The sequence below is a fragment of the Cydia strobilella genome, chromosome 7, assembly GCF_947568885.1.
Source record: "Cydia strobilella chromosome 7, ilCydStro3.1, whole genome shotgun sequence".
Lineage (NCBI taxonomy): Eukaryota > Metazoa > Arthropoda > Insecta > Lepidoptera > Tortricidae > Cydia > Cydia strobilella.
In genome coordinates this window covers 8,116,873-8,135,146 of record NC_086047.1, presented here as the reverse complement: position 1 = coordinate 8,135,146, position 18,274 = coordinate 8,116,873, and the positions used below count along the sequence as shown (strand labels likewise).

The 18,274-nt window shown below is 37.5% G+C and overlaps 2 protein-coding genes across 2 annotated transcripts; one reads left to right on the top strand and one right to left on the bottom strand.

Annotated features, from left to right (window-relative positions):
* The first annotated feature begins 638 nt into the window (after positions 1-638).
* Positions 639-16,553, top strand: LOC134742813 (uncharacterized). Its single transcript, XM_063676000.1, has 10 exons — positions 639-693; positions 798-1,298; positions 1,566-1,802; positions 5,784-5,979; positions 6,442-6,782; positions 11,838-12,022; positions 12,768-12,940; positions 15,435-15,508; positions 15,620-15,928; positions 16,197-16,553. The coding sequence occupies exons 1-10, from the start codon at positions 682-684 to the stop codon at positions 16,464-16,466; spliced, it is 2,298 nt and encodes a 765-aa protein (XP_063532070.1). The 5' UTR covers positions 639-681; the 3' UTR covers positions 16,467-16,553.
* On the bottom strand, positions 5,778-7,043 carry LOC134743121 (cuticle protein 18.6-like). Its single transcript, XM_063676460.1, has 3 exons — positions 6,997-7,043; positions 6,414-6,887; positions 5,778-6,026 (listed from the first exon to the last, which is right to left on the bottom strand). Exons 1-3 carry the CDS (start codon positions 7,006-7,008, stop codon positions 5,787-5,789), a joined length of 726 nt encoding a protein of 241 aa, XP_063532530.1. The 5' UTR covers positions 7,009-7,043; the 3' UTR covers positions 5,778-5,786.
* Positions 16,554-18,274: the final 1,721 nt, after the last annotated feature.

The window sequence follows — 18,274 nt, the reverse complement described above, 5'->3', positions numbered from 1 at the left end:
ACCATTCCCCCCTTTATCTCCGAAACTACTGGGTCTAAAATTTTGAAAAAAATACACAAAATAGATCTTTACCTATAGATTACAGGAAAACCTATTAGAAATTGCAGTCAAGCGTGAGTCGGACTTAATTAGTTCGTTTTTGATCCTACGGGTTTTTTAAAGACATTTCACTCACGTTTCACATAAAAAATACATTGTCTAAATTGTGTAATGTACGGAACCCTTGGAACGCGAGTCCGACTCGCACTTGGCCGGTTTTTTTTTAGAATGTTTATGCATTTTATGCAGTTAGCCAATGCCTTTAGGTGAAAGGGGGGTGGCAGTTTGTATGGGGATCAATTTTGTACGAAAAGGCGCTTACGCGCGGTTATCCGCTGTCGTATTAAGTTGTAATTAAATATTTTATTTTACCTACATATTTTTTTTTTACATAGAAACGTTCTTAAGGGTTCAGCTTAAGGTGCGATATCAATCAAGTTATTAAATTGTAAGAAATATTTTAGTCGTCAAAATTTGAAGGTGCTCTACTTCAACTCAGCCTGCGGTCAAATTTCTCATCAAGCGACAATAATTAATCACGAAATGGCTCTGTGACCTGTCGACCTTGTCCTGACCAAATAACTATATAAACGGCTCTTCTCACATGTAACGTATCAGTTTGGACCCACTAAACAAACAGCAATGTTCTCCAAAGTAAGTGTTATGGATTACTCAAGTGACAATAGGTGTTCAGTGCAGTGAAAAAAAAGTGTAATATATGATGTGACAAATGTTAATTAAGCTTGTAATTATTACAGATCCTCGCTTTGTGCGCCTTTGTGGCGGCAGCCCGGGCTGGTCTTATTGCCGAGCCCCACTACTCCCACGCTGGAGCCATTTCGTCTCAAAGCATCGTTCGTCACGATGAGCAGCCCCATCACGCCGCCAAGCTGACCGCCGCTCCCGTCGCTAAGCTGGCCATCGCCGCCCCCGTCGCCTACCATGCCGCTCCCGCTCCCATCGCCTACCACGCCGCCCCCGCGCCCCTGGCTTACCACGCTGCTCCTGCCCAGGCTCACTACTCCTCTGCCGGCGCTGTTTCCTCCCAGAGCATCTTCCGCCACGACGAGCAGCCCCATCATGCTACCAAGCTGATCGCCGCTCCCGTCGCTAAACTCGCCGTGGCTGCCCCCGTCGCCTACCACGCCGCTCCCGCGCACTACGCTGCCAGTCCCGTCCATTACGCCGCCCCTATCGCTAAGGTGCTCGCGCCCGCCCCCAAGCTGATCGTCTCTGCCCACCATCACGAAGAGGAATACGTAAGTGTCCTAAATAAGAGAGTTTGAGTTAGTCAAACTCGTAAGTAGGTACACACATATGTGCATGTGTACACATATGTGTGTACCTACTTACGAGTTAAATACTACATGTAACTATATTATTTTTTAAAAGATTTTCTCAAATTCTGTATTTTATTTTTAATGTAGTGTGCACATTTATATTGTTTTGTGTGAATAAATGTTTTCATACGTTAAATACTTATAATTTACATACAGATATACCTAATATTTTGTATTATTTCTTAGGCTCACCCCAAATACGAGTACTCTTACTCCGTGGCTGATGGACACACCGGCGACAACAAGTCCCAGCATGAGTCCCGCGATGGCGACGCCGTGCACGGCGAGTACTCGCTGCTGGAGGCCGACGGCTCCGTGCGCAAGGTGCAGTACTCCGCTGACGACCACAACGGCTTCAACGCGGTGGTGAGCCACTCCGCGCCCGCGCACGCCGCGCACGCGCCCGCTCCCCTCGCCTACCACTAAACTGTCTAAACTCCTGCAACCGCAATTACTTCTGATGTAGACGTTAGGAACCCTGAACTGTAAATAGTCGATAATATTTATTTTTATGATAATAAAAGCAAATTGTTGAAATATAAAACTGTCTGTTATTAAACTCACACCGTTGATAAAAAAACTTACTTATTTACATATTATTATCATCAAGAGAATTTCGCTTTTTTTTCGCTTGTGGTGAATAAAAATGTATGGAAAACAGACTAACCAACTATCTAAAAAGTAGTTTATCTAATACTAATTCTAAAACAGTATAACACATGCTATTTACATCTTTACAAGTAAAGATATAACCTAGATGGTGATTAAAGTGAAGTAAGGTGCTATAACCGGCCAAGTGCGAGTCGGACTCGCGTTCCAAGGGTTCCGTACATTACACAATTTAAACAATGTATTTTTTATGTAAAATGTCTATTAAAACCCCTAGGGGTCGGATCAAAAACTAAGTAAGGTCAATGAGGGCATTTCCGTCATACTTTTTCATTAGTTCACTTTGGCCGGTCATAACTATGATGATATTTACTTTTTAATAAACCTGATCACTGTAATAGATTAAGCATTTCTTTAACTATATGAAGGTACTCATATTAAAATGCTAGTAACGTTGGTTATTTAAATATGTTTTTTTACTTAAAACGTGTCAGTTGACGGATTTTCCCTACGGTTTGGGGCTATTCCGTCAACCAACGATTTTTCTTGTATCGTGACGTATTACAAACATATCCTTCAAGTGAACAAATACCGCTATACTCTTAATCGAAACTAAACCTTAGCGAACTCAATATAAGCTTTATTTTCGATTGTATTTCAAAGTATATTTTTTTGGGACAATTCCGGCCTATTTTTACGATCAGGAGTAGTAAACCTTTTAAAACAGATTCCCAAACGCTAGGGAAAATCCGTCAACTACATGTTTTTAATAACTACTGTTTTTGTGATCACCAGTTGGTGCCACTGTTGAGTAAGGTCTGAAGTACAGTGTCCAAGTAATTATGGGCGCGACAATATATTTAATTACTTACAAATCATTAAATAATTTCACGGTGTAGATTCACTTGTTTTAGTCACTCGCGCGACATGTTTCGGAGAGCCTAGGTCTCCTAATTCTTTAATGTTAGTATGTCTCACAACAGTTTAAATTCGATTACTTACAAATCATATTTAATACATACAATAACACCTTACACCTTAATAACTTTCTCCTTCGACCTGCTTAGTTTTACACCTCTTTTTCTTAACTCCCCTGACATGATTGTTGAACCGTAATTCATATTTATGATATAATCCGGTATATTATAAAAAGTCCACAAAATAATGATAATCGTATATGGACTAATCAACACATGCTAAGATGTATACAGTCATACCAGATGTGTATGTAGACATGCATGAAAATAGCTGTGTTAAGCAAACCCACAAATTTGAATTATTTTTATTATTTTACAAATCTACAATACCTAACTTGTTCGGATTAAAAGATTTTCATCAATTTTTTGGGCAAAACTCCTGACTCCCATTATATACAAATAATATCTTTACGATTTCCTTAAGAAAAACTCGTAACTCCATATTTTCTGGGTTCAGATTACATTTTTTATTGAATAAATGTGAACAATAATTAGTAAAAAAAAATTGTATTTTGTGCTATAAAGTTTAAATAAATCTGACGGCTTCATTTGAGTTAACATTTTGTAAAAAAACACTAAGCGTCTGCTTAAAAAAAATCGACAATGAAGTTTTTTGTGCCTCCTGTAAAATTTGGTCAGGTTGAGTTACGAGGTTTGCGACTTTAGCCGACGATATTAACATTAAATCGAGACTTAAACTCGGTATTTAGTTTCATAGTTATTATTTATGTTTAAGTCAAATCAAAAAGGTTTGCAATATATGAAATGGGGAAATTCCGGCACATGACGATTTTGCCCGTTTCGCAATTGACGGATTTGTCAGCTCGATCATTTTGTTAATACGAATATTTAACCACCCATAGTTTCTCACAAACAGCTTATAATTGAAAATTGATAAAACTACCAGCAAGCATGCATATCGAACTATATAATAAACCTACTTACTAAGCCGTAACTTACATTTTCTCATCGCACCGTCACGAAACACAGCAGCATACTACACTCGCGTTCGAGCTCGGAGCGCAACTAAACTTTGAAAGCGGTTTTTTTTCCATTCATTGGCTAGACAGCGCCAACTGTTTTTGACTGCGGGTATTAAATTTTCTCGCTGCTTTACCGATCGAGTCAGTAAGTGTGTACTGTTGTTTGTATAGCCGCAAACGCCGTTTGACGGAAATGTCCCGTTGACGGAAATGACCGCATTGACCTTAATTAAGTCCGACTCACGCTTGTGATGATGGTGTCACGCGTGTGCTTGGGTCACAGTTGTGACCCAAAGACGGACATGTAACGTAAACAAATAAATTTTAAACACGGGGGCCACTTTCGGGGGGTAAATGAGAAAACTAAAAAATAAAGTTTTTCAAACTATATCGTGATACATATCAAATGAAAGAGTTCATTGTGAAAATCTCAAATATATTTTTTTATAACTTTAGGATAAACAGTTTAGAAGTTATTCAATAAAATAGGCAAAGAATGACCATTCCCCCCCCCCCCCCCCTTTATCTCCGAAACAAAAAATACACAAAATAGCTCTTTGTCTATAGATTACAGGAAAACCTATTAGAGATGTGCAGTTAAGCGTGAGTCGGACTTAATTACTTAGTTTTTGATCCGACCCCTACGGGTTTTTTAAAGACATTTCACTCACGTTTCACATAAAAAAATACATTGTTTATATTGTAGAGTCGGGGGTCGGATTCGTCAGAATTGCCTGCAACTGACATTTCATTTCGAATAAAATGTCATCTAGGCTGATAATATTAGAATAAAGGACAAATCAAATTCTATTGTTTCTTACAGATGTTCTAATTTTGATTGTAATTAAAATATCGGCTATCGATAATTTCAAATTTATGTTTTTGATAGGATCCACTATAAAATTAACCTAGGTATAGATTTCGATAAAAAACGCTAAGATAACTTATAGTATACTACATAATAACTATTATGTTGATACTATTTATTGTTCTTTGATGGTTCTTTCATCAGTAAGTGTGCTATTTCACGCAAGTGCAGCGGTAGCCAAAGTCCTTTTTACTCCCACGGGAGTTATAGCTTTTTTTACTGTCACTTACACAGTCATACGTACCAATACCAAGTAGGTTCTAAGTAAGATACTTGTTCAAAAGTGGTATAAAATGAGGTATTTTTTTTTTCAAATTACGTTTATACATTATAAAATTGTTTTGTTTATGTTTAAAAATATTTAATTTGATTCATTTAAAATCTTTTTAAGTACCTACACAATTTTCAATCGTGCCTGAACCAGTCAAACAATGGCAATACGGCGGACAAATGTCTGAAATGTCACCGTACTTGTATTTAAGAATTATTTCGCTTGAGTTTAGCTTTTTCTTTGCAAGTGTGATGAAAAACATTGCGTGCAACTCCGGGGGTAAAAATATTGCGGCTGTTGTGAATCTATAGATCTCGTTTGCAAAATTTTACTTACACACAATGTACTATAGTCGTACATGTTAGTAATGATTAGCCATGAAAACTGATTCCATTCTCTAGTATGGGAGTCCCACTTTTTAAAACGTAGGTAGTGGTTATGTTATCTCTGGGTTATAATTTTAAAAATGTGTTTTTTTACTAATTAAACCGTAGTCGGATTGAGGTTTTCCAAACGTGTTGCTTGTTAAAGTTAATTTCAACAAGGTTGCACATAATATAAACAATAAGGAGACAGTTTTATATTTCAACAATTTGCTTTTATTATTATAAAAATAAATATTATTGACTATTTACAGTTCAGGGTTCCTAGCGTCTATAATCACGAGTCAACGTCTAACGTCTACAATTCCTGCAGGAGTTAGTGGTGGGCGAGAAGAGCGGGCGCGTGCGCGGCGTGCGCGGGCGCGGAGTGGCTCACCACCGCGTTGAAGCCGTTGTGGTCGTCGGCGGAGTACTGCACATTACGCACGGAGCTGTCGGCCTCCAGCAGCGAGTACTCGCCGTGCACGGCGTCGCCATCGCGGGACTCATGCTGGGACTTGTTGTCGCCGGTGTGTCCATCAGCCACGGAGTAAGAGTACTCGTATTGGGGGTGGGCCTAAACAAAGAAAATAAATTATAGAACCGTTTCTGATACTTCGTATGATTATTCAGAATTTGTAGAATAATTCAATCAAAATTACCAATTTCAATTAAACCAATACAGATTTATTTATTTAGCAATAAATACGTAAATATGTAGGTATTAGGGTATTTATTTCCTTAATATCTGACTGTTTCATGTTTTAATTTTCTCTATTTATTTACTGATAATTTTGTGTAATTTTGCAGTGTCACGAATTTTACTTGACGACGGTTTTGCAGTTTTCAGCATGACTTAATCAAGCACCAAGCTGAGATGCTGCTGACAAGCTGAGATATTTTTTGTTTTAATTTGTAATTCTATTCTATAACAATGTTATGTCTTTATGATGCAAACACTTACGTATTCCTCTTCGTGATGGTGGGCAGAGACGATCAGCTTGGGGGCGGGCGCGAGCACCTTAGCGATAGGGGCGGCGTAATGGACGGGACTGGCAGCGTAGTGCGCGGGAGCGGCGTGGTAGGCGACGGGGGCAGCCACGGCGAGTTTAGCGACGGGAGCGGCGATCAGCTTGGTGGCATGATGGGGCTGCTCGTCGTGGCGAACGATGCTCTGGGAGGACACAGCACCGGCAGAGGAGTAGTGAGCCTGGGCAGGAGCAGCGTGGTAAGCGACGTGGGCGGGGGCGGCGTGGTAGGCAATGGGAGCGGGAGCGGCGTGGTAGGCAACGGGAGCGGCTATCAGCTTGGCGGAGTGATGGGGCTGCTCATCGTGACGCACAATGCTTTGGGATGAGACGGCACCAGCGTGGGTGTAGTGGGGCTCGGCAATAAGGCCAGCCTGGGCTGCCGCCACAAAGGCGCAAAAAGCGAGGATCTAAAACAAAAATAATTATTTAGCGCAATCCATACGGTTTTTCCTCTTCAACTGAACAAGTAAACACAAACACTTTTCGTTTTTTTTTCTTCACTTTTTGATGACTTACTTTGGAAAACATATTGTTTGTTGACTAGTGATCAACTGATGCATTGGATGTGTAACGTGTGCCTTTTATAGTGCTCAGATTTGGGCGGGACAAGGTCGTCGGGTCGCAGCGTGGTATATTGTATTTACTATGGGTCAAATATAACAAACTTTCTTAGTGGTGTCGGTACAGATTAAAGGTTAAAGTTGCATGATCAGGTAACACATGGCCACTTCATTATCCTTGATACTACTTTATGCACTTAAATATTTGATTTCTGACAGTCCACCACTGTGCACTGCCTAATAATAGGTAACATAATAATAAGTACACTATTCACAGGCTTCTTTACAATAGCTTCATATATCTTAATTTACTTTTTTAAAGCCATATTCCAGCTTTGCAATAGCATTTATTTATATTAAAAGATATATACCTACAGTGCTGCTGGCGGCATTTCCTCGTTGTATCGTAATGCTGATACGTTGAGCGAGGAAGCCGCCAGCTCTTCGGTCACCAGTTACGTCGACCAGACGCTTCGCGATTACTGCAAACAACTTGAGCGCGCTAGGTCCCCATGGACCTAGAGTTTCAACTCCAAATGGTACTAAAATGGTACTCTCTACCGAGGCTCTTATACTTATTTATTGCGTTTTATTCGAGCTTTTGAAATCACAATAGGAAATTGATTTGAGATTATTCTTATTGCATCTCTCTTTCTCTCGTTCTTAGTATTCCAAGCAAATATTAATATCACATTGATATGTGTAAAGCTCCAATGGGGCATGATATAGTTAAGTTATTCGTGTTTACCTAATGTAAACCAGTGTTGTGTACGATGAAGTGATTACTTACTACTACTGATAACACTAGATGAAAACACTAATTTTGTGTTTGATTCCGTTACATTTCCGTTTCCGTTGTTGTGTTCGTTATAGTACCTATAGGGCAAAGACTTACATTTATCTTTAGTCTATACAATATACATAGGCGTAGTTATGTGGGCAATACTATAATTATAAACGAAACGTCTACTTTTGTAAAAGTCAAAAGTTTTATGAACAGTCATTTTGTTATTATATAATATAACGATCGTAATTATTTTATTGTATGAAATTTTAAATCAGCCTGTTCTAACTTTAAATTACTTCATTCTTGTTTATTTTAACATAACTTCCCATTTTTCAAGCAAGTTGACAACATTATCAAAACATTAACGCATTTTCGATAAGATGCCTCACGTCACGACTTTGAGGTTATCGACCTACTCGTATCGATGAATGAAGATGAGTCACTCGAGCGCATCAATGAAATCCACTATCATCCGTTACTGATGGTTGTAAATTCATAGATAAATTCGTAAATAGTTGCGTCACATCATCATTTAATAATAGGTAGTTATGTTTTAAACATTGAACTAGGAATCTTTTTTTCTGTTATATTATTTATAAAGCTAATCCCGAGTCTATTCCAATTCTATTATGTATTTCATTTTACTTAATAGTATTATAGTAATTAGTAGTTACTGGTAAGTAGTAATACTTAGTAGTATTTATTTACCTCAGTAAAATTTTCAATACCTACTTACCTAAGAGTTAGAACCTTCTTTACCTTCCATAAACATGTTTAACGAGCAATGGTCACGTTATTGTTTACATGCTTCCGTCCACGACGACGAGTAATCATCTATTTTTAGGGTTCCGTACCCGAAGGGTAAAAACGGGACCCTATTACTAAGACTCCGCTGTCCGTCTGTCCGTCTGTTACCAGGCTGTATCTCATGAACCGTGATAGCTAGACAGTTGAAATTTTCACAGATTTCTGTTGCCGCTATAACAACAAATACTAAAAAGTACGGAACCCTCGGTGCGCGAGTCCGACTCGCACTTGGCCGGTTTTTTTACAGCGGCGACCTGCTTATAAATAGGTATACCTACTTTACATAACAAAACAAATAATTACATTGTAGGTGTACGCAAAACATCACATTAAAGACGCCGTTACAAAACGACACTGATTACCATGTTATTACAATTGGGTTAAATCTTTATCTCTGTCAATTAGTCAGTTGACAGAGTAATACATCTATCAGTTTTGAAGCCATCAATAACATAATGACAGGTAAGTAGAGCGTTGAGTCGAATTTGTGGCCCGGTTGTAAGGTCAGGGATAACCGCATAGTTGACCGGCTCGCAATATTATAACACATTATTGTATTCATGCGTTAAGCGCCGTAAGTCATAAGATCTAGTGTTAGTTAGTTAAAGTTTTTTCACTAAACTTCACTTGTATACCTGTCTTGTTAAAAAAATACGTTTTTTGAACCTTTTTTCAGTCTCTGATTGAACTAAAATTTCATATTATTTCGTATTTTTGATAAAAATACGATGATCTCTTAGACAAAAAACGCAAAATCTTCAAGTTCGATCATTTGAAAAGTCTCGAGGAATAAATAGACACAAAAGTGCCATAAGTGATGAAACTATAAGGGTTCCGTTTTTGTCATTTTGGCTACGGAACCCTCAAAAGCTACGCTACAATAAAAAAATATTTCGGTTTAATTTTAAATTGTCAGTCACCTATACTTTTAATTCAAAGAAGGTACAAACAATTCAAAAACAATCTTGTAATAACTGTTAATGAATTTTTGCAATAAAACAATATATTTCACTATTTATTAGTGTGCATTTACGCTAATTGTCACACATCGCCAAGATCTCAGAACTTACACCATATAGCATGCAACGCCTCGGGCACTGGCCTCCACGCGAGTGTCAACAACTTACCTCCCACACAGTGCGGATTGAATTAGTTAGAAATACCAACCTAATCTCAGATTAATTTACTTTCGTCATAATAATGTAAATTACGCATTGTGTAAAAATTGCACACGAGGGCCTAGGTACTATAATACTTTAACATCGGCGGAGCATGATGTCCTTTAGGCGATCGATGCTGTTACCTGTAATGTTGAAATATAGACCTCCATTTACATAGATAAAGTGCGAAGACTTTATACTTCAATTCAGATGCCTACGAGTACATAAACCCTGAATACAAACCTTGACTAGACATGTTGGAGAGAGATGCTAGAAAGAAAGAAGTAATCAAACTACAGATTCTTACGTTCAGTAGGTACTTACTTATGACCATCAAGCAATTTAAATTCAAATTGAAATCACTTTATTGCCAAAACATGATAGTACAAAAAATATCAATACAACAATACAATAATACAATACAAAAGTTCTAGTTTAAATAGAATATATGGTTTAATTCAAGCATATCACTGATAAGTAAATACCAAGTTTAAAAAAGATGTAGTTAATTATTGCAAGACATATATATTTATAGATGCAGAAAACAACGACTCTCTCAACTAATAACATATTGTTGTCCACCTACAAGGGCTCATATTATATTTTAGTATGGAATTAGATCAGTGCTCTGTTTTTATTCAGCAGAAGATAAAAATTTGGTTTTTGTATTAGAAGCCTATTGCAGAAAATAAAAAAAAGATCAGAAGCGGTATATAAACCGCGTGTTACATAGATAATCTACTGAATAATAGGTGGACAATAGTTTCGCTTATCTCCCATAATAAATGCATAATATTGACCCCTCACACTTGTAGACAATTGCAAGGAAGTTATACACTACACACTGATGTCATCTCATTTATCCAAAACAAATCCTACACTTGGCAAGTTACAGACGTTGAGTCGAGTTAATCAACTCGCAATCGCAACAACCAATGTCTGTCCATCAACTGACTCTATTTGAATCGAAAAAAACGGGTGAAAGGTCCGGAGCCCATCGGCTTTGTTGCAGGAGTTGCTCTCCGGAGGCAAACGAATAATTGCTCTACGTATAACAAAAATTGTTATATAACATGTGATTTCTCTTTGTGATTAAACTACGTGCCTATAAATAAGTGTAGCACATTGCATCCGGACACAAACACTTCCGAGTGGTCCACCGACGAATCTCTAGCAAGATGTTTTTCAAAGTGAGTTTTAGTCAAACCTTATTTTTTACCACAAAATAAAACACCAAAGCATTACCAACACATTAAATTTCATTATCTCTTACAGATTATATATGTAATCACCTTAATTACTTTATGTTCTGGAGCTCCACCCTTACATCCACAAGGAAAATCTAATGAAGCTACTTATTCACATAGTTTTATAAGGGAAGATGTCCCCTTATCTTATAAGTACAGTGCAACACATCATTACACTCCAAAGATGGCAGAAGGCATTCTTAAAAGACATGAGGATACTCCGAAGAGGAATGAAGACATTCCAAAGAGACAGGAGGTATCATATCACGTTCATTCAGCGAATAACTCACCGTTCAAACCGTTGAGTAACAGAACAATCCAATTCGCTCCAATTAACCATCCTTTTTCTCTATCTTCAAATTCAGAAGAAAACATTTATCCATCAACGCCCGTCTTATATACTTCAATTGTTTCTAACCCAGTTACTGAATACGGAAAAAATTACCTTACTGAAAATTCAGCTGAACCTACGTTGCACCTGGAACCAAAACATATTTCCAACAAGGCGAAGAACATAAGTCCTAGTACTTATAGGCCACATATAAACCATGATGTTAAAATGTTGCATTCCCATCATTCGCATCTTCGACCAAAGGTCTACAAGACTTTGCATACGCTACCGTTGCCAACAACAGCTGCGACACCAAAATTTGAAATGGTAATGATGAATGAATCGCGTTAGACCCGGTAATGACATTAATTATGGGTAATAATGAAGGCTAATTCAAATTACTTAATAATAACAGAAAATATTTTCTTTACAAAAATTTATTTATTTTTAATTTTTCATATATAGGCTGACTTGCACCATTTGGGGATTTTCCATCAACTTCAGCAGCAACTGGATCAGCAGCAACTAGATCAGCAGAAACTGGATCAGCAGCAACTGCATCAGCAGCCTAAGTACATCGCCCCAACAACTACGACTGAAAATCCGAAACTTTCTCATGTACTAAATCTTGGCGTCAGAATTATACCAAAGTAAGTTAAATTTTCACGTCTAGCTTCAATTAAAAAAAAAATGTTTTCGGAAATCAGCACCAGTTTAAGCCATCAGTCTCTATGGTCTTCGAGTGAGCAATGATGAGGATATCATCATACCTACTTTTGACATTGTTAATACTATGCTACAGCTGAATTTTTCGAAGCAGAAAAATATCACGATTAACTTAAAATCACGTCATCTATCTACGATTATCCAAACAAAATATTTTCTCTACTAATTCACTACAATTTTATCTAGACATCAGAAAAAATATTTTTGAAATAGTTATTTAACTCTATTGGATCTGATATTAAAAAGTGCAATAAATGAATGAATGTTTGTGCTTTTGAATTTGGAACTTTCTTTTATGTCTAAACTCGAATTTGATTTGCACATGCACAAGTATTCCCATAAATCCACGTTATCTGATGTCTACGATTCTCCGGAAAATATATTTGCTCTATTAATTCTTATAAATTTAGATTATTAGAGACACCAAAAGTTATTTTTGAATAAAGGATGACTTACGTGTTAGTGCCCAAAGCATCACGTGATCACCGATCACCTGCCATCATCAAGTGTCGGTTGCCTCGGCCCGGACCCGGGCCGTTCTAGCGTGAGTCATCCTTAAGACATTTACTTTTTATGTAAATATAACTATAGTCACATAAGTTGTTATGACTAAAACAAACTATGCCTCGTTTAATCTTATTTAATTAGGATTGAATTATTTTGTTTCAGGCAGGGGATCCCCTTCATCACAATACCGCACGAGCTAAGCAGAAATACGCCATTCCAACCGATTCCGCGTATAGCTTATCATAACAAGTTTAATGTCGTGTCGGAGAAGCTGGGAGGACCCCAAGCGCACATACGCTATCACTTGAATAATCCGAATAAGCATTTAATGTTTGGTTAGGTTATTAGGTTAGGTTAGGTAGGTACCGGTTCAAACCAAATGTACAGTATAACAAAAGTAATTAATTTTTTACATAAGATAAATATATTGAATTATTTAATTTATTATTAAGTATGTTTACGATAATTGTGACTTAGTTATTTAAATTCAACGAAAGTACTTTTTTATTATAATAAAATTAACTACAACCTCAAATATTGTATTAAGTAATTGATTAAACCTAAAATATTTACTTCTCGGGGAAACATGCCATTCATGCCACATGCCATGCTCAGATATTTTTGAACACCTTGGCCGCCCCGATCTATCTGATGGCGACTGTACACACAATACAATAAATAGGTAAGTACTGCTATATTGCACACCTGACACACCTCAATACGAGTAAATAATAAAGAGAATAGGTACAGCAACTCAAGTAGAAGTATTAGCCACAAGAGGAGGTCTAATGTCTAAAAAGCGATCTCTTTTAGACAATATTTAGGTAATGGTAAAAAGTAAATTTATGTCATGTAAATACAAATGTAACGTTTATAAACATAAATACTTATGCCTATATCATTCCAAAAAAAAACTAATGAATAGGTAGGTCCACAATGACTTCGGTTCGGTTTAAAGTATTAATCTACCGCTATCAATCTGATCCGATCCGGACACAATGTTTTTCATTAAATTGTCATAAGGTATAAGTCACTTCATAAATGTCCTTACTTAGCCTAGTACAAATAAGTAAAATTGTGCAATACTTTAAATAACCAAAGCCTGATCATTAAAACTTCATTGTAAATTTTTTAAGTATTTAAATGTTATAAAGTATTATCTTCTATAACGTACGAGTATTAAAGAAGTAAAGCAACACTACAAAAAATAGATAAATCAAATATTTTAATAAACGCAAAAATACATTTAAATAACCGTAGGTAGTGAATGTTAATGCTGTACCGTTTAAAACATTTCATTTGATTCTGGATGATGTAATCTTATGCTTACTCAGCAATTCAGTATAACTATCCAAATCTCAAAAAAGTCCCGTTTTATGAAAACAATGATATCAGCAAATATTGACCGAGCATGAAAGAACAAGCGAGTTCGTTAACCATCTTTAGATAACGAAATACCAAAGCATTTCTGTAGTCTGGATTAAATTTAACTCCTACATTAGGTACTAATAAGACAAGCAAACAAGTTACAGGTCTTCTCCTTTTCTCAATCATAAATCATTGTTGAGGTAAAGTACCCGAGTTTCCTTAAACTAGGGTATAAAACTTGGCAATTAATTTTAATACTCAGTTCATCCCAAGCATTTGAGAAGCGCTCAAGATGTTTAAAATAGCTGTCGTATTAGGAGCTCTCCTGATAGTGTTTGTTGTCGGATCAACCAGTCAACGAATAATTCTACCTACATACAGGCCGCCGCATCGTCCTACGCTTAAACCGATTATACCCAATAGTATACTCCCAACATACCGGCCACTACGGCGAGTCCCGAATCTACTTCGCTATGCCAGAGCAGCAGAAGATATAGCGCTGTCAGAAACAGATACTCCAAATCTTGCATCCTTGCATAATGTGAAATCCAGTGATTCAATTGTGCCTAATACCCACCATCAACATCTAGAAATTAGTCAAAGAGGCGCTCGCAACGTTGATTCACTCGACGCCAAGCAAGGTGGAGGCAGTCCCAGAACATCTACTGGCAGCAGGGACAATGGTCCATCACAACCGGGTTACAACAGACGCAATGCAAGGGATATAAAACTTTCTGGATTTCTGAATACTCATCAACCAAAGTCTATATTCCCGCGTCCTAGCATCCCAGATCCTACCCGTACTTCTATATTAGCGAGGACAGCGCGCGATATTCAAATCCCCGGAATAAAGAAACCTACACATCGAGATGTAATAATTCCAAACTGGAATCCTCATATCAAAAGTAACCCCTGGGATAGTCTTGGCGGTAGACGTCATAAAAGAAGCCTAGACGAAGAGTTGATGGATAATAACGCACATGAAGCTCACCCGCGTCTGAGGAGGAGTCCTCGCCGTGTTGTGATTATAATAGTTCGTAAAAAGAAACATTAAAAAAAATGAATACTGGATGTATGTACTTACATATACAAAAACTTACATAATATCGAAATCAATGCATCATTAAATAAGTCTTGAGTTATTGGACAATTATTAAAAGTTATCAAACCCTTGTAGTGTCAGTAACTGAAACATAAGCATTAGTTTGGTTTCAATACTACCTACACTCAACATAGCCCGAGATGTTCTTGTCCGTTTTGTTTTTAACTAAATTTATATTATCAAAACGAATCAATTTCTTTATGGTTGCAAAAGCAATTCTTTCTGACAACAATGTTTTAAAAAATATTACTCGGTCGTACGATAGACAGAATGAACTGACCTCGGGCAAACTTCTACTTACATATGTCTAATAAAATAACCATTCAAACTATTCAAACGGGTAACTTTTATTCGTATAGTAGACGAGAACGTTTTGAAATGTATCATTCACTGTTTATACACGACAGAGAAAGCTCACAAAATGTTCTCCAAAGTAAGTACAATATTTATCTACATAAGACTATTTATTTTATAAATATGGGAACATATATGAATTTTGACCAAATATTTGAATTCAGATGAAAAAAATTTTTTTTAATTACAGTTAGTGGCCCTTTGCGCGTTCGTGGCTGTCTCCCAGGCTGGTCTCTTGCCTGAGCCCCACTACTCCCACGCCGAAGCCGTCTCATCCCAAAGCATCGTGCGTCACGATGAGCAGCCCCATCACTCCACCAAGCTGATCGCTGCTCCCGTTGCCAAGCTGGCTGTCGCCGCCCCCGTGGCCTACCACGCCGCCCCCGCACCCGTTGTCTACCACCACGCTGCTCCCGCTCCCATCGCCTACCACGCTGCAACCGCCGTCCACTACGCCGCTCCCATCGCTAAAGTCGTCGCTCACCACGAAGAAGAAATCGTAAGTTTTGTACATAGAAATGTAAAAATAAAATATCAACATGATAGGTCCAATTGTCCATGTACAGTTAGGTTCGAAATTGTATAGTACCTAGTTATATTGCATGTACTTTGCCTTATTGCAGATATTATAACAAGTACCTAACTAAAAACTGCATAAATAAACAAATCCGAAATAACCACTGATAAGGTTCACATTATTTTTCTGAGTAACAAATGTACTTTTAAAGTTAATATTTTAAGTTATTGATATTTAATATATTTTACAGGCGTACCCCAAATACGAGTACACTTACTCCGTGGCTGATGGACACACCGGCGACAACAAGTCTCAGCAGGAGACCCGCGACGGAGATGTCGTGAAGGGCTCTTACTCTTTCCACGAGGCTGACGGCTCCATCCGCACCGTGGAGTACACCGCTGACGACCACAACGGCTTCAACGCGGTGGTGCACAACACCGCCCCCACGCACGCGCCCGCCGTTCTCAAGGCCGCTCCCGTCCTCGTCAAGGCTGCGCCCGTCTACTACCACCACTAAACTGTTATTCTGATATAGGAAATGTTATTTATTGTAAATATAGATACTTGAGAATGATAAACGAATAAAACTATTTTTAAACCTAAACCCCTTTTAATACTTACCTCTAAAACTAGGTACCTAAAATAAATAATGTTTATTTTTCATAATAATACAGAAAAACAAACAACAGTGGTCTCGTCACTGAAAAGCCACTAACAACATACCTTTTTTCAGAATACGTCTGCCTTTCTTCTATTCTTTTTTATTTTGTTTCTTTGAACTGACCAAGTTTTATGCCATTTGAGTCAGCGCATTGCTTATAAGAATTTTACTGGCAGCAGCCACAATTTCCACCATGCGTGATAAGTATGTAGTTGTGTCTAATGATAATGTCTGTAACTCCTGCGCATCCTGATTGACACGTTCATTTGTAGAGCAATATCGCTAAAATCGGATACTTATGTCAATATGTTCCGAAAATATAAAGGACTACCTAATTCAAAGAGGACACAAAATTATTTAACAAACTGATTTTAACGCGTATAATGATACTAAAATACAGCCCGACCAGGGACCAGAACTGCTTACCCTAATCGAGGTTTTTAATCGAGATATTAAAACGCTTGTTTTCATAAACCCTATCATACGGATTAGTTTTACTATCGGTTAACCTTGTAATAGGCTTGCCCGATATAAGTAAGCGGTTAGAGGTTATTGACTGAGCGCAAACTAAAGGTGTGTCGAGTTTTCGACTGAGTTTAAACGTCTAAGAAGTCCTATGCAATTAATTAGATTAATTTTAAATTTGAGATAAGGTCAATATGGATAAGTGTGACATACTTTTGTAAAAGTTTACTTTGAACACATAAATCAATATCATAAAGTTGGATTTTGAACTGTGCCCTAAGGTAGAATATGGTATGGTTCAACTTTAGCTGAAATCAATGTGTTTTATGTTCGTTTGATGATTTAAAGATGGTATTTAAGGTATTTAATGGAAGTAGAGTCAGGGTCACACTTCCCCGGCAAAATGAGGTAAGTGTGAGAGTGTGACTACTTTGTTAGTGCACGCTAGAAAACAATTTTTAATATTAAAACGCAATAACCATGTTACTAAACGATGATAATTTATAGATCTATACTGTATACTTAGTTAGTTATCATCATTTATGATAAAATATAATCCGAGGTAACTGTGACATATATATTACTAGCTGTGCCCGCGGCTTCGCCTGCGTGGAATTCGGTCTGTGTCAGTAAGCGGCTAATTCACCCCTAATTTATCTTCCTCTCCCCTGGAGGCGGAACTTGAAGTAAAGTTGACAGATGGATACGCTAGAGGACTGTAGTCCAGATAAAATATTTTACAATTAGGTACCACTCAGTAACCTTACCCGTAACCTTTACCTTTAACCTTTAACCTTTTTAGTAAACTTTTTTATTGAAATATGCACTCTTTTTTTTATATTTTAGCCTATTTTGGTGTCCCACTGCTGGGCAAAGGCCTCCCCTCGTTTTCTCCACTCGACCCTGTCATCGCCATTTTCCCACCATTTGGGGTAGAATGCGTCCAAGTCGTCCCGCCATCTCCTTTTTGGTCTGCCTGAACCTGATCTGAACTGATGAAAAAAAATATGTGAACAAAACAAAAATGACCTATATTTATAGGAATAAACTCACTTCATAAGTTCATAACGCGGCGGCGCTTGTTTTCCCAGCTGGCGAATTAAGGTTATTAGACTTATTAGATGAAGATGAATTATAATACATACCGGTAGGTACCTTAATTAATAATTCCACGCAGACGAAGTCGCAGGCAAAAGCTA

Bases quoted from the DNA above. Each gene is read 5' to 3' on its own strand.
- LOC134742813 (XM_063676000.1), top strand. The intron at 5,980-6,441 runs GTGTGTCCATCA...TGGTGGGCAGAG, and splicing joins GCTGGGACTTGTTGTCGCCG to ACGATCAGCTTGGGGGCGGG. The intron at 15,929-16,196 runs GTAAGTTTTGTA...TATATTTTACAG, and splicing joins CTCACCACGAAGAAGAAATC to GCGTACCCCAAATACGAGTA.
- LOC134743121 (XM_063676460.1), bottom strand. The intron at 6,027-6,413 runs GTAAGTGTTTGC...TTCTTTGTTTAG, and splicing joins ACCATCACGAAGAGGAATAC to GCCCACCCCCAATACGAGTA.